Source organism: Saccostrea cucullata, unplaced genomic scaffold (assembly GCF_032062105.1).
Source record: "Saccostrea cucullata isolate Sc308-1 unplaced genomic scaffold, CSIRO_AGI_Scuc_v1 ctg10121, whole genome shotgun sequence".
NCBI classification, from domain to species: Eukaryota; Metazoa; Mollusca; class Bivalvia; order Ostreida; family Ostreidae; genus Saccostrea; species Saccostrea cuccullata.
Genome location: NW_026933913.1, coordinates 5,335 through 23,284, shown reverse-complemented (window position 1 = coordinate 23,284; position 17,950 = coordinate 5,335). Strand labels below are relative to the sequence as shown.

Sequence of the window (17,950 nt, the reverse complement as noted above, 5' to 3'; positions counted from 1 at the left end):
CTTTCCAAAAATAAGCATGGCGACCATTAAAACACAAATCTTCTGTCTCAGGAGAGACCTTTATTCAAGGTGGATAGAGAATGGTTGCATCCTTTTTATCATATCTAATATGTTTAAAATTTAAAGTAAACGATATCTTAGGTATTTAATACTTATATCATTGTTCAAATATTCAACTATTTTTCAAAGTGTTAATTGGAGGTCTCTTATAGCAAATCGCATAATTAAAAATACATATCTTTTCAAACTTGCTTTCACTGGGCAAGATGACAAGTATCATATTTAACCAGCAGTCTTCCTTCACTAAAACGATTAATCCAATCATTAATTGAATTTATAGGAACTCATTTATCTCACTAAACTGTGTACAAATTATAATATGATACTGTAGAGGGATTTTTAAGATATTACAATAAATTGTACAGTCGTTTGTTGAACGAGTTCGACTGAGACAGCCATTTTTCGTCACAGGTGACCTAATTGTTACGTCATTTTCACTTTGTGACGTCACAAACAAGGAGAGAAACTTTATTCAGCATATGCTATTTATAGACCTTGTGTATGGGTATGTGTGTACCGAATTTCATTCTAATTAGTTTCATTAATCTAGAAATCCATTCCAAAGAAGTATCTGGGTTGATTGTATAAGATGTAGAAGAACAACGTGTTGCTTGGAAAATTAAATCTGAAAATATTTCATGTCAATGATTCCTCTCGACTGTTTTTCTAGTGTGCCAACTTTCTTTCAAATAAATGTGAAAGAGATTTAGAAAGTTATTTTTAGCTTCCTACCCCTGAATCGGACAACGAAGGAATTATCACAGTGACCATCACTGAATCGAAATAGATCTGAGGGTAAATCACAATAACATTATATCTTTATTTCAAGTTAGGAATAAGCATCTTCTCGTTAAAGATAGACATATAAGGATAAATTCATACACGGATAAAACACTATATAAAAGAAATACAGTGGACCTTCAGATATCCGGACGCCAGATATCCGGATGCTTCAGTATCCGGACGATTTTCATCGGAACGAAATTTTTAAATGTTATTCTGTCTTGTTTAACTGGTGATTCAGATATCCGGATGCTTCACATATCCGGACAAATTGACTGGGAACCAAAACGTCCAGATAAATGAGGGTCCACTGTATATCATGGTATATCTTTAATTTTTTAGAAGATATCCAGAAAAAGTTTATACAGGACGACAGGGTGTCTATTTTTTTGGAGAGAATGACCACATACATTGACTGTCCTGTTATACTGGAACATGGCTGTTTTATCATTGGGTCACTAGCGGTCAACAGTAAGCACACCGATTCAATGTTTCATAGATTTGACTGGTTAGCTTTTATGCTTAGAACCTAGAGATATTGACTTATAAATATCAGCTACAATTACACCCTTTCTACTATATATGTCGGTTTTGAAGGACAAATATTTCCATGTCCAATTGTGTTCCCTATGATAAACACTTCAAAAGTGAATCTTGTTAATTTCTCCGTGATTCTTGTGGCATGTAAACTTCTCTATATTGAAATATACTACTGAAAGGTCAAATGTCAACCTGCATGTATACGTGTTGCGTATAAATACATTGAAGAAAAAATAGATGTTTTGTTTAATTGTTTACTAATTGTCAATTCAGAGTATAAATAATAAACTAACTAGTACAAAAAAACGTCAGTCAACATTTGACTCAATAAATTGTATTTACTGATGTCTTTATACATGAAAATTATCTGAAATATGTGAATTTCATGTAAAAATTATCTTTTTTCATGTGAATTTCACGTGAATACGTTTGTATGATAATCAAATATTATTTTTAGAACTTTCAGGTGAAGATTTATGCAATATGCTCATCCTGTAAATTCATGTGGAAGTGATATCAAAACTACAAGAAGTTTACATATAAAAAAAATGTTTTTCATCTATTTCTTTTTCTAAAAATTCACATGAAATTCATGTGAGCCACTTTTGAATAGTTCACGCCTTTTTCAGACTTGAATATAAACAGAAACATGTTTTTTTTCCAAATATTCATTTTTATTCTAAAACAACTTATTCGAGATACAAACAAAGCTACAATAATTATAATTTTCAAGAAATCTGAAAAACATGCATGTTTACGAATATAAGGAATATTTAAACAAAATAAACAAATTTATCAGCATATTTAAGTAGAGTACTGAAATATACTGATATAATGAACTGTACTTATTCAAGCTCAAAAGCCTATAAAACAATATGAAAATAGGAACATATCAAACACAGACATCCAAAACATTGCAGGTGGGATCAGTCTATCATATTATATAAGCCAAATATATATGTATAACGCAGGATTCGTCAGATTGTTTTAACTGGAAAAAGTGCTCTTATCTCCAGTATTTCAGCAAATAGGCCGGGTTTATTGTGTGGAAGCCCTCCACCTGATGTTTAGGGCATGCCATCTGGCTTCCACTTCCCAACATGCTTTCCTTAATGAAATTGTGAGCTACTTCTTTGCCTACAATTTGATTTCCATCTCCATCGCATAGATATCCCATTTTGTAAGAAAGGCTTTTGTGAAAAGATCTGGTAATACTCTGCAATATGGATTCAACTTTTTCTCGAATAGACAAAGTCACTTCATGGAGCATTGCCGTCTGAGAGAGGGAATGAAAGATTTGAAGCTGAATTGTAGATGGAGTAACGCTGATGGCAATATTATGACTTTTGTGATTGAACATAGCGGCATCTTTGTACAAACAACTGATGCCGTCACTTTCCAGAACTTTCCAATTTTCGATTTGCATCAATGCCACGACTAAACGATAAAAGAAAAAATAAGGCAAAAAGTCGAACAAGTACACAAGTACTGATGACTTTGAATTTGACCGGTTGATAATCTCTTTTTGTTTTTCTCCAAAGTCTCTTTTATTCATTGAAGGAACATAATGTAATTGACCTTCACTGGAAATCAAACCCAATCTCTGCAAGTACAACAATAATTCTTCTTTGTGGTGCATTAGAAAGCGAGAATCTTCGACAATGTTTATGATTTCTGATGAAGTTGAATCTTTAATGGTATCCAAAAGTCTTTTATCTTCTAGTTTCCATATATCACTGAGAAGGGAATCTTTTAAATTCCCTGTTTTGTAGAATTCCTCCCAATCTTGTCTCTCAGCAACAATACCCTTCACATGATGCCTGTCTGTGATAATTAATTTAAATGCATTTACAAACCATTGGACATCAATAATCACAGAGCTCCTAAGATAATCTTCATCAAAATGAATAACTTTTCCAGCATCGTGGTAATATCTCAACATGTCATTTGCCAAATCATGTATTTGTTTTTCATCTTCAAGATGCTTAAAAAGATTTTTTATTTCCTCAAGATTCATAACACGTCTACATTTCTGTTTCTGAAATGTGTCAGATAAAATCCATTCTGAGGGAATATTTTCACTCCACGTTTTCTCTGCTGCTATCTTTACGATGGCTTGTTCAAGGACATTAATTTTGTCTTTTAATAAATTTGTACAGAAACACCTGTCTTTTCTGATGTACTGGACAAGGTAAGAATTGGCTGGCAATACCCTCTGCAAACTATCAAGGAAATCAGCTTTATCCTGCAAGAATAAAATGTCAGAAAGATGTATAAATTATCTTATTTAATTAAGAAAGTAAGAGTAAAAATTGGTATTGAAGTCAATGTTTGAGCATAATTTGCGTGCAATAATACAAGTAAAATTCACGTTTTTAGACCTCAATATAACAGAAAGATCATTGAAAGGTAATTAAATTCAGATGCAACAACGAAAATGTACACTTTATGACGTAAATCTCCCGAAAGTGTAAGAATTCTCTGAATAGCTCTTTTTCTCCATGTGCATTTACTTTACATACTCAAAGTACCAATTAAGAACAATGTAAACCAATGCACAGAGACCTTCTATTTAAAAAAAAAATATCTTGCAAAGAAAACTATCTGAAGTTGTTTTACATGTACCTTGTAAACACTTTTTTCCCAGTGTGTTGCTACTAGAATGATAATAACGTCACTACCTTTGTCGTTATATAAATGTCCATGACAATATGTGTGAATGGATTTCATCCAAAAAAGAAAGTAATCTGTAAGCAGAAAAAAACTGTTCATTATTATTTAAATCACACCAACAGGTAAATTATCAGAAAACCGCAAGGGTAACTTCTCAAATGATTATTGCAAATGAATTTCATAATCGTTTTTATAATTTAATTTCATTTATTTATCCAAAGTAGGTACGCTTTAATCTATATCAACGTCTAAGGAAACAAGATGTGTTTGTGAAACACTGATGTGCCCATATGGCAACATAGCAAAGATTAAACTTTTCTTAAATGCAAAATTAACTTATGGTACCAAAAGTAGGGTATTCTCACTTGAAAAAAATTGTGAAATTTGAAAGTAGGCAAATGTTAAATTTTTTTTCAATAAGTACAAAAAATTTTAAGGTCAGGGTTAAAAGGTCAAGGTAATTAGTATTCAATGAAAGGTTTTGCCACATAAAATATTTATGTAGAGTATGAGAGCCCTAATCCAAACCATTCAGAAGTTATGACCAAGGTTAATTTTTTTTAAAGTAGGTCAAACTCCAAGGTCAAAGGGTCAAATATCTCGTTATCAAATGAAAAGTCTTGTCACAAGGATTCAACATGTAAAATATAAAAGCACTTGTCATAACCCTTTCAAAGTTAAGGTAAAGATTTGCTTTTTTAAAGTAGATCAAACTCAAAGGTCAAGGTCAAAGAGTCAAAGTTCTTGGTATCCAATGAAAGGATTTCTCATAAGAATTGCATATATGAAATATGAAAATCTTATCCCTTACCGTTGAAAAAAATATGACCAAGGTTAAAGTTTTTTCACAGGTACAGATATATACAAGGTCAAGGTCAAAGGGTTAAGGTTGTTGGTATCCAATGAAAGGTCTTTAAACAAAAAATACATATATGAAGATTAAATGTCCTGGTTTCTACTGTTCAAAAGATATGACCATAGTAAAAGTTTAAAATTTTCATGTAAAAGTGGGTCAAACTCCAAGGTCAAGGTCAAAAGGTCAAATTTTGTGATACCCAAAGAAAGGTCTTGTCAAAAGGAAAACACGTGTGAAATATGAAAGTCATACCTCCACTAAATCAAAAGTTATGGGCAAGGTTAAAGTTTTTGCTGGCAAACAGGCAAACAGAGAGACAGACAGAGAGACAGACGGACACAACAAAAAATATATACCCCCGAAACCTCGTTTACGGGGGCAGAGAAAAGACATTTTAACAGCTGGTATATAGTCACTAAGATTACTTCTCGATTCAATGTTGACGTGTATTGTTCATTTGCAAATTGTCAAAGGATAATTACATTGGTGCCTTTTTCAGCCCTACCTAACCTAATGACCGATAATTTAAAAGAACATCCGACTCAAGGGCTTTAACGGCACAGAAAGTGTTTTTTTTTCTTTTTACGTACTAGTATATGATTTAGCACAAACTCTAATTCACATGAATACAAAAAATGGGTCTGCTAATAACGTGGAACAATCGATACCAATGGGAATCACAAAGATAGTTGGAAGACCTGGTCCCCGCAAACCACATAGATATTGTTAGTCAGAAAGCATCTTTTTGATGTCAACTTCAGAGTAGTTGTGTGTACAAATAGAATGCGTTGTAACAAAAAATAATCTTGCATATGACCAATGACAAGGTAAACAAATTTACAAGTTCCTTTTTATTGAAAAAGCAGCTGTCAATGATTTCAAAAAGCCTTAAATTTAATTTATCGTGGGGAATGGTTATGTGTATGAATTAAAAATTCGTATTTTTACAGCTGTTGTTTTTGATGAAATCTTGTGATTTAAAACAATTCAAAAGTTCCTTGGAATTTTAAGTATCCACATCTGATTTGAACCACATCTTGAAGATATATATATTGTTGCACAGTTCTGAATTTGTCAAATTTTAACGAATTTAATACCTTTATAAGTCCAGTTTGCAAATACAGTTTCTTCCTGGTCACACACTTCCCTATCCACTTTCTGGTCAAGACGTTTAGAGGCGTCCACAACAACAACATAGAAAGCTCTCCTGGTCAAGTAAATCTGGTGACAGGCGTAATACGCACACTGGCCCCCAAAGTCAAAGAAACTCAACGTTTTCCGGGCATCTTTATTTGATCTCTTGATATGTTTCTTAGCTAAAAAAAAATATGAATTTAAATTAAAGAAAATAGCCATGTTTCAATTGCAAGGGATAAGCTTCAAATCCAGAGGACACCCTATGTAATTTTATCTTTTTACTTCCACACCGTCAAGTAAGGGAAATTATACTTAAATGTGCTAACTATTCATTTACCATATAATAGACAAGAAGTAAACATCTTCTTAAAAAGCAATTGATGGACCATATTTTAATTGTTAATTAAATCTTACCGAGATTTCGTTCGTCAAACAAACTCAAAATTACAACACAAAAGAAAAATCATAAGAAATAGTTAAAACTATCATTAATGTCAAATGAAAAGGAGAAGAAAAAATTGAATAGCAAAAATAGAAAATAATCATTTTTTTAGTTGGCATTTTCAATATTTTGCCATATTAGGGAGTGACACCACAACAATGTTTGATAATTTACAAAAAAATCTTTAATTTTATACTTATCTGTTAAGGACATTTACAATGGTTCAAGCTCTCAAAGTAGGAGGATGAATAGCAAATTGAATGCTCGATTTAACAGAGACGGCTATATGTACAAGTGTAGGCTAGGGTTACCTAGGACTCGAGCTGCGATGTGATATTTTTTTCAAAAGTGGCGAAAATGAATTTGTTTAGATTTATGATACAACAGAGTGTATGACTAGCTCCTTTGTGTATTCAATGTATACATGGTGTCTTCTACCTATTTCCACGTTTTAAAAATCTCAATTCCAACTATTCCCTCTTGCAAAAAACAATATATGTTTTGGGCTAATGGTCAGAATGATTTATTTTGATTTTATACCGATATGTGGATTTTACAAAAGGATACCCACTTTAATGTATTGATTTTATATGATTGAATAAGTAGATTAAAATTTTTAAAAATGTATTAAAATAGCTGAATTATAGAAAATACAATTGACGGGGAAATAAGATGAAATGAACTTAAAATTTTCCATTGTTTCCTTCAAATATTTATGGAAAAGTCTTATTTATAATGGGAAAAAAGAGAATATACCTATCGTATATTAATTCTAACAAGTATTCAGTAATCACTGTTTACATGTATAAAGTATCTATGTGTATATAAATGATTATTTGCTGAAAAAAAGCCACCTATTCCAACATAAAATCTTACTTTTTATACCTAATCTTCAAAAAATGATACATGTAAGTTCCTTTGTTTATTAAATGCAGCAGAACTGTGAAAACTAAAACCTACATGTAAGAAATCACGTCTCGCTTCAACGTACACAGCTGACTAGGAACTAGCCTGGAGCAGTTAAAGGATATAAAATTGCTGCTTCATTTCATTTCCGGAAATATGCATAACATTTCCAAGAAGGATATGGAAATAACGAACAGTATTCAATCTCAACGTCAATTAAACAAATATACAAAATAAGAGCCGAGCAAACACGGACCTCCAAAACATCAGAGGTGGGATCAGGTGCCATGGAGGAGTGAGCATCCCCTGCCGACCGGTCACACCCGCCGTGTGCTCGTTGTCATAATCAGGAAATAACGGAAAAAATCCGTGGTCAATTCAGTGTATAAATAATGGACTAACAATTGGTATGAAAAACGTCAGTCAGCATTTTATTCAATGATAAATTGTATTTGCTGACAAGATCATTGTATCGACCATAGAATTTACGAAATGATGACTTTAAACGAGACTGTTGATATTCTTGTTTCATCAACTTGCTTGTCAATAATTTACCTCGTTTAAGAAATTGTTCATACGTAGAGCATGCTCTTGCGTATCGAATCAACTGAGATATAAATACTCCGTATGCAGGTGATGAAGGTATATTGCTGCATAAGTAAGGGAAGTTGACGATATTTTTTTTTTAATTTCATTTCCGACATTATTTTGTTTTCATTTCCGGAATTTACCTGTGCAGCAATTCAATGTTTTCTAAGTAAAAGAAAATGGGCTTTTGAAAGTATTTATACCAAAATATTAAAACAGAAATAAAATAAAAATATACATATACATGTAGCACTAAGTCTAGGTTAAGAGTTCAATCAGCATAAAACTTGTTCCCACATTGAAGGGGGGACCTAAGTCCGAAAAGTCTGTGTGAAATTTTCAAAACTTTGACATTTCATGAAAAATTATATGCGAGCTCAATGTGAGTATCACTCCGTTTTTCTTGTCGTATTTTTTTTTTTTACAATTCCGACATGCTTAACAGGTAATTTCTTAAAAAGTCTTTGTGTTGTAATTCATATTTTTTGAAAGAAATGATTCATTTCTTTATTTTAACAAAGAAAAATGTATACCTTTATGATTAAATAAACGAGAAATATGACGTTTTCTTTTATTTTCATACTCCTGTGTAATAAATATTGACCTCTCTGCACTAAAAAGGTAAGTTAGCGCTGACAAACATCTGAATATAAAACTATTTTGCGAAAAACAAGTATTTTGTTTTAATTAGAACCAATTTAAACAGATTAATTCTTTTCTTCTTCATTCCAAAAATTCTGCCCTCCCCCTCCCCATTTTCCCGTCAACAAACAACACCTATTAGAACCTAGGAATGACTTGATACAATTAAATCTACATGTACTATAAATCAATAAGAATAGGTACAAGTAAGTTTCTTATTTTTTTTTTTTAGTTTTTATCCATAAAAAAACAATTAATGGTAAACATATTTAACATATTTTCCTGATTAAAGCCGCTTTCTTTGCTGAATTTTATCTTATATTTTTGCACTTATATATCAGCATATCATCGTATTTCTTCACAACTGAAATTGCTATGAATTATCAACCAAAGGAAGAGAATTCCAATATTAGCAAACTCCATAAATCAAATAAAACTGTTATTTAAATATATTTTTTTGTAAATTGTGTACGTTATTGATTATTAACAATGTTATGCCTATATCATAGCAGCAAAAGTCAACAGGTAAAACAATTAAACGTTGTTATTGTTACGTCACATAACGCTGTTTTGATGTAGAACGACATGCCCCCCCCCCCTTTAATATGCACTTAATTAATTGTCATTGACAGCATCATGCTTATGTCCAATTCACCGAAAGAATTACAAAATTTATTTGGGAGATGTAAATCTGCTTGCTTAAATCGTTCCACAGTTCACATCATTCTATAATAAATAAAGTCTAACAAGTCCTGACATTACAAGACAGATCATTACCTATCACAAAGTATGTATTTTTGCTCATTTTGCAGCTCTATGTATTTGTTGTTCAGCCACAAATCTAAATCGAAAATATTTAACGATCATTGATTTTTATAGGTCTAAAATATAGGGGATCCTGATGCTTCAAATGGCGTCGAAATTTTATAAATATTATGGATTCTATTGAAGATTACACCAGGCGATTGGCCAGATATGAAAAAGAAGACGTTGACACTTTGTCGGAATAAATTAAATATATCAGTTCCATATTTAAATCACGTATTCAAAGACTGAGGTACAATAAAAAAAAACCATCTATCCTTCCGAATTCAATAATCCAGAAGTTGTAAATAAGATCAGTACCTACTGGTCCCGTCTGACAAAGCAGGTATCAACATTGTCTTCCTTTGTAAAGTTCATTATATACAGTGTAAATTATGTTTTAAAAGAACTTGAATCTACTTCTACACATGGTATTCTAACTTATACTACCCATATTATAGTTCCCTTTTAAAGAAGAAATTTTTAAAAGTCATATGTTGGTTTTAAATATTTTTAATATCTCAAAGTTCCAAAATGAATTTGAACTACCATACATTGGATTCCGAAACTTTATAAGTATCCTTACAAACAAGATACATAGAAGGTGCCAATAAATGCTCAACCAAGCTTCTTTCTTTACTCCTTACAACGACAGAAACAGTAGTGAAGGAGAAACTTGAAGAGTTTTGTGCAACAATATGCTCGAGAAGTGCTTTAAATCAGTTGGCAACAGTAACCTAGCCCATAACTCTTCCACGTAAAGGGTAAGGTTTTGAAAGGAGTGTTTATTATGATATGACCTTTCCATTGCTACAGACTTTTTTTACCTATTGAACTTGACCTCAGAGTTTGACCCACTTAAAAAATATATAACTTAATCAAATATTTTGACCAGTTAGCACTAGGCCTGTTTTATTTCACAAGTGTATTCTTTGTGACAAGATCTTTCTTTGGATACAAACAATTTTGACCTTTTGACCTTTATTTTTGGAGTTTGACCCCATACGAGTCATAATATGGAGAATGAGGAATTTTGACTACCCCAGGATGCTTCCACATATTTGCAGTTGTTGTGGTCCAGTGCTCCTTGAGAAGATATTTTAAAGACTTTGCCAATATACAAATGTATAACAATTTATAATTGGATTCCCTATTGTGGCCTAGCCCTTCACCCAATGGGCCATGATATAAACAATTTAGAATTTACAATATCCTGGAATGTTTCGACAAAAAGTTTCATCTTTTGTGAACCAGTGCTTTAGAAAATATTTTTAATGACCCCATCCTATGTATGTCTTTTTTATTAACCCCCTTGTAAGAGCCCTTTAATTTATCAATTTATACTTCCCTTCACCTTAAGGACGCTTAGTATCAGGTTTGCATGGTTAGAATTGGCCAAGTGGATCCTGAGTAGAAGTTGAAAACCTTTAAAGTTTACAGACGGACGGATATAGGGACGTACGTACGGCAGAAGATGGACAACGGCTGATCACAAAAGCTCACTTGAGCTTTTAGCTCAGGTGAGCTAAAAGTGATATCATGATACCGTCAAGACACCGCCTTCCCTATATTTTTATCGTACTATTATTTTTGTGCTCCATTATAATAAAAAAATTGTATGCTGAAACTTACTTTTTATGCCCCCGTAAACGAAGTTTCGGGGAATATAGTTTTTGTCGTGTCCGTTCGTTCGCCTGTCTGTCTCTTTGTCTGTTTGTCCACAAAAACTTCCTCCTTGCCCCATCACTTTTCATTTCGTGGTCAGGAGCTACACGTATGACTTCTAAATGTGTGTTCCTTGTGACAAATCCTCTCTTGAGATACTTTGAGATATTTTGACCCACTTTTACACAAAATTCTAACATTTTCTTTGGCTTTATCTTTTAATTTGTAGGTATAAGGACTTTTATACTCTCTATATGTATTCTTTGTTGTAATACCTTTCACTGGATACCAACAACAAAAGACAAATTATTTCAATTTCCAAATACATTTTGGTTGAAATTAATATTGATATGAGTTTACAGCCTATAATAAAATCTTCAGAAGACTGTTAAAAGTCATAGAAGACATTTAATTTTTTTCAAGATATGACCATGTGATTCTAGAAGGAGGGGCTGTGTTACATTGCATTTTGAAAAACTACGAACTTTGAAAATTTTTCTCAAATTGCACTAATTTGAAAGCAAACTAACGCACTTTGTGAAAATTTAAACTTCGTTGCAAAGTGTGTTAGTATCGATCATATTAACGCACTTTAAAAAAAATAAAGCTCAATATTCTTACAAATAATCGGTATGATAAATAATTGACCTGGTTCGATAACTTTTTTATGATAAGGTCACTTCTAATTCAGGACCTGAGATAATGACGTTTTAAATATTTTCGGTTTTGATAAATGTTATAAAAGAGAAATGGATCTTTAAGAAAAAAAATAGAGAGATGATTGTAAAATACCACAGACTTAAAGCATATCACTTATCTTAAGAAAAGGAAGGGGTGTTATTTTGATTTTTCAAAAGTTTGAAAATTGTTTCTCTCTCATACGTTTTACTATACTTAAAGATTTCTGGTTGTTTTTTGTTTTAAGTTATTTATTGAAAGTTTTCAACGTCATACCAGTTATGTAAAGAATAATGATAATTTTACTTAGATTTGAAAGTATAAACCAATTCCGATTAAATTAAAATCGATCTCAATCAAAATAAATGCAAAATTTATTACCTAATCAAAGTAAAGACAAATATCACCTATGCGACATATATACATGTACATGTAAAAATAAATGTAATCTTAAAACCATATAAGAAAAGAGCCAAATTTAACGATAACATATGATGATTTTCTTCTGTATATAATTCCGGATCTGTTTAATTTGGGAAAGTATAAAAGAAATAGCTCAACATGACTCTTTATCTCAATATACATGTTTCCATCAACTTTATTGATTGATTCAATAGTTTTAACTTTGTATTCATAATATACATGAGGAGAATTTTTCGTCATTGAATGTTTTGGATATTAGAACCTAGTGAAAATCGGATATTGAATTCAAAAGATAAATTAAAGTCTCATCAGAGACATGCAAAAATCATGTTATTTATGAATATAATAAAAGACAAAGGTTTTTGCAATCGCACCTGATCCCACCTCTGATGTTTTGGAGATCTGTGTTTGCTTTACTCTTGTTTTGTATTGTTTTATGGACTTTGAGATTGAATACTGTTCGTTATCTCCATATTCTTCATTGATCAAAACATTTATTTATTTTTTTTTTTTGGAGTAGTATTTTTTGCACTTAATGTTTTTATGCACTTAGAATTAAGTATTTACAGAAATTAGGAATACAGGAAGACTACAAAAACTAGAAATATGTCCAAAGGATATGTATGCCCCCCATGCAACATGAAAATTTATATTTGTGTAAGAAATTTTATCAGTAGTATTCAGTACATGTATATCCTGAATAGTGAAATAGTTATCTTGTTTACATCAATCTGCATATCAGCTTATGACGTTGACACTAATCTAGGAAAAGTGGGGTCAATGTCAAAGGAAATATCAAAGTAAAAAAAAAAACGTTGATGCAGTTGCATATCTCTCATCAATATGTATCAACATATGAAGTTTGATAAAAAATATCAAGAATGATTTCTTTAATTAAAATTGACTTAAACACAATTTGATAAAAGTGAGGTCAAGGTCATATAAACATCAAGGTTCTAAATATATTGATGCAGATGAATTGCTTACATCAGTATGTATCAGCGTATCAAGTTTGACACTGAATGGGAAAAGTAAGGTCATGGTCAAAAGAAAGGTCAAGGTAAAAAATGTTGATGCAGTTGCATATCTCTCATCAATATGTATCTACATATGAAGTTTGATAAATATAATTAAAATGATTTTTTTTTATTAGAACTGACTTAAATACAATTTAATAAAAGTGAGGTCAATGTCAAATAAAAGATAATGGTCAAGTATGTTAACAGTGTTCAATTGCTTACATCAGTATGTATCAGCAAATGAAGTTTGACACTGATTAAGAAAAAGTAAGGTCAAAAGTCAAAAGAAAGGTCAAGGCCAAAAATGTTGATGCAGTTGAATTTACTTTCATCAGTATGTAACAGCATATGAAGTTTGATAAAAAAATATCTTGAATGGTAAAACTGAGCTAAACACAAATTTAAGATAATTCATGGTCAAAGGAAATGTCTAGGTCAAAAATGGTAATGCAGTTGAATAGCTCTCATCAGTATGTATCCAACATGTGATGTTTGATAACAATATCTTGAATGGTATGTTTAAAACTGCGCTAAACATTAATTTAAGAAAAGCGAGGTTAATGTCAAAGGAAAGGTAAAAAAATGTTGATACCATTGCAGATCTCTCTTCAGTACATGTATCTATCAGCATACGAAGTTTGATGAAAACATCTTGGATAATTTCTTTGAAACTGAGCTTTGAACAGAGCTAAACACAAAGTGTGATGGAAGGACAGACGGAAGGAAGGAAGGACACGAGGCCGGAAGACAGACAACAAAAACTATATGCCTCAGCCATATTCATGGTGGAGAATAATGATGATGTTAGGTGTAATTACGTGTTTTAATTAGTTCGCATGCAAAAATACAGTTAATTCTCGATAAACCGCCACCTTTTGTAATTTAGAAATCATGGCGGTATAACGAATTTGGCGATGAATTGAATTTCCCATCCTCTGGAAAACAAGAAGTAGAGTTACCGTTCTTAGAAATACTATTTAGCGTTTCTATTCATATTATTACATGTACATGTATATAATTAAAACATATTTCTGATTGAAAATACTTCATGTAATTTTTTAATGTACGGATACGCTAAAACAAAATGTGCAGTTATGAAATAAAGAAAAGTTCATGGGTGTGCATTTAAATCTGCAGTTCTGCTATTGAAAAAAAAAATGCTGTGTCGATCGTCGTGATATATTGTCGATAGTAAGTAAAATGAATTCTTGAATAAATTTATTGTTTATGGCAACATTGTTAATTAAACATTCACAATTCATACCGTATTATTTTTTTTTCAGAAAACTTCGCAATTTTTAAAGCAGAGATCATCTAAATTATATAGTTATCGGCGGACTTTAACAACGACCGCTTTCGTGGCAAAGCGGTGACTAAATGATTTTTATTAAACAGAAAACAAAATTATTATAACAGTTCATGTTAAAATCTCTGTTTATTTAGTTCTTGTTTAATTACTTAATTGCATGTACAGTCAAACTTGTTTTAAGAGGCCACCTTTGGGAAGTCTGGAAACTGGCCACTTAAGACAGGTGGCCTCTTATTCCAGTTTGCCCTCGAAAAAGACATTCGGGCAATGAATAAACAACATTCAGTGCTACAGTTAAATTAATAAAATAATAAAACAGGTCAATTTAACAAAGGCTCTTTATGTGTATATTTAAAAATTAAAGCTCATTCAAAAAACTATTAAAGAGTTAGAATTTTTTAAGGTTTTGTGCATGTTTCTGTTCCTACATATTAGTTAAACAAGAAATACATACAGTGCCTGACTATTATCCTTTTTTATAAAAAAAAAAAATACACAAAAATACAGTTTATTAGTAAATAAAATAAATCATAGAAATTTAAGTATCGGTAGAATATGTCAATAAAAATTTCACTTGCATATGTTCAAAAATGGTCAGCAGTGTAACCCCCCCCCCCCATTAATTCATCGGCAATTAACTTATTTGCTGAAGTTTTTAAAGTTTGGTAAATTTTATTGTTTATAAAGCTATCAGAATTTCTACGTAACATAAGACACTGAAATAAAATTAACCAGTTGACCAGAGAGATGTATTGAGTGCAGACGCAGTTGAAAATCTTTCCATAACACAGGTGTCATATGCAGTAGAGCGTGACTAATCCCTATCGATCGTCTGTTGATAGAGAAATTCACGAGATAATCATGCCAGATGAAGCACTTTGTTTTCACAAGAGAAGCAATTAGGGCTTCTACATGGAATCAAAATTCAAAAGGTGTGAATTTCTTTAGATAGAGGAAAGCATCAATTTTATTTAAATTATTTTTATTTTTCAATCGGCGATCTTGAGAAATAATTACAAATTGATCTAACAGATTTTTTTCAAAAATGCAAACAGAGTTCAGTGTATCTAATAGTAATTTGTTTAATTGCATTAATAGCTAGGTTAAATTGGCTATCGGGATATGATTACCCAAGCGATTGAGTTTAAAAGACATAATAGAATCACAGCAAGTGACGAAATGGCCGCCTAATACAGTGTTAATAGGATTGTGGGTGGGGAATTTGAGTGGCCGCTGGCCGCGTTACACAGGTGGCCGTTTATTCCAGTTAAAATATATAGTGAAAATTGTCGGGGGGAACTGAAAGTGGCCGCTGATCGCGAGTGGCCGTTGATTTCGGGTGGCCGCTAAGACAAGTTTGACTGTACCTTGTCTGCCTTTGCATGCTTTACAACAGGGATAATAGTGTCAACCAATTAGCCGCGCTTCACTGACCATGCGCACCTGTGGCGGTATATCGAGATAGTTGACACTTAAAAATGGACGTTTGTTGTGAAAACAGGGTGGGGGATGGCGGTATGCGAATTTGGCGTTATAAAGGGAATTTTATATAGCAGGAAAAACGTTCTTGGGAAATCATGGCGGTATTGCGAGAATGGCGATGAATCGAATGGCGATAATTCGAGAATTGACTGTATAATTAAAATCAATGACATGCGATGTGCCACTCATGATCATTGTGCCACTCATGATCATGGTTTTTCAGTGGACTGATTTTTAACATTATCAATTTTCAGGAATTTCAAATAAAAAAATGTAAAAAGCTTAAAATGAAAGAAAAAAATAACTGCATCCATAGACCCATGTAATTTTGAATTTAAATTGTTAAATTTATTTCTTTTGTATTCCTACCTTTTATTAATGTTCCTCGCTTTTCACGGATTTCAAATATTTCCTCGTGAACCTCAAGTCCTTTCGTTGATTTTAACTTTTTTATTTCCTTCTTACTTCGCTTGAGTAGTCGATTGAGTAATGTTGTTTTCCCCGCCCCAGCACATCCCACAATCATCCCCCGGGCGTGATGGACTTCCTGTACTCCCCCTCTCTCGGTGTACTGAACGTACCGCACCCTGGCTTTCTGGTCCCATTCCAATATTTCACGTGGTACTTTCACTGTCCATATAATAAATATTTATGTAAATACTCCAAATAGATCTTCACATACATTGAAGAAAAAAATATCTATTCAAATTATTTCTTTCCTTTCTTTATCATGTGTTTATAAACATACACAATATTTTAATGTTGTAGAAGAATAAGATGAATAAACATGCTCGATCATGCATCGATTCAAAAGCTAAGATTCAAACATTTCAAGCTCATTAAAATTTGTACGTTTTATCTTCTTTTCTCACCATGCAATAGATTATATTACAGAATTTTATAATTTTTATTACAATACTGTACAATCATTAGAAATTCTTGTTTGAAAAATACTTGATTTCTGAATCTTAGATTAATAATGAATATTCAGTTTCTTTATCCATCAATCATTAATAATTAAATGACAGAGACATGATCAATACTTACAATGTTCACTGATCCTGTCATGAATCTCCCCGTCAGACATGGTACAGTGTATGATGATGTCCAGCTGTAGACTGTCTATGAACAGGTCGTACATCTTCTCCGGTCTGTCCGGTATATACAGACATCTCTCTCCCTCACTCCTCTTATAATCCCAGGACCGGCAGTATTCTGATATCACGTCACGTGACGCTGTGGTCAGGAAAAACTCCAGATCACTGTCCTCTACCAGACACTCCGTAACAAAGGCGTACATGGCGTCATGTCTGATGTCGTCTGATTTAAACGTTATCTCACCATTCTGGGTTTCCTTGACATCATCTTGAAGGGATGTCACATCAACATCATCAGACGCAGAAATCCTTTGGTAATACAGTTCTCGTATCTTTATCAATATTGACTTGAACGCCTCCCTATTTACAGTAGCAGTGTACTTGTCACACAACAGTAAACTGTAAATAATACTTCTGTCGACTTCTGTATATTCCTGATACTTGCCTAAAATGAATGAAATCAAAGAGTTAAAGGATTACATGTATAACCGATTACAGGCCTGCGTATTCATAGATTTATCAAGGTATACTTTTCTTATATAGACAATTCTACTTTATACGTTCTTCATTTTTAGACGAAAAACACAATTTTAATAAAACAGAGTCTTTTTAGGATTGCCTTCATAAAAAGCGCCGCGTCAACGCGCCGCGTCAAACCTAAGACGTAACAAGAGGCCCATGGGCCACATCGCTCACCTGAGAAGCTTTGACCATTCTGTTCTTTACCAGATTTCCCCCTTGTTATACATAATTCATCCCCACCCTACCCCACTCATCATAATTTAGACATCTTGAAATCTACACTACCCCATGATCCTTCCATGGGCACATATGTTTCAGCTTTTT

The 17,950-nt window shown here is 32.4% G+C and overlaps 1 protein-coding gene across 1 annotated transcript; it reads right to left on the bottom strand.

The window, feature by feature from the left end:
• Window positions 1–2,167: 2,167 nt before the first annotated feature.
• Window positions 2,168–17,549, bottom strand: LOC134239646 (probable serine/threonine-protein kinase pats1; the record flags this gene model as incomplete). The annotated part of the gene is made up of 5 exons (XM_062721818.1): window positions 2,168–3,628; window positions 4,009–4,130; window positions 6,010–6,228; window positions 16,377–16,637; window positions 17,055–17,549. Coding segments are annotated over 5 exons (2,336 nt in total), but the record flags the coding sequence as incomplete, so codon positions are not given.
• Between the last annotated feature and the right edge of the window lie 401 nt (window positions 17,550–17,950).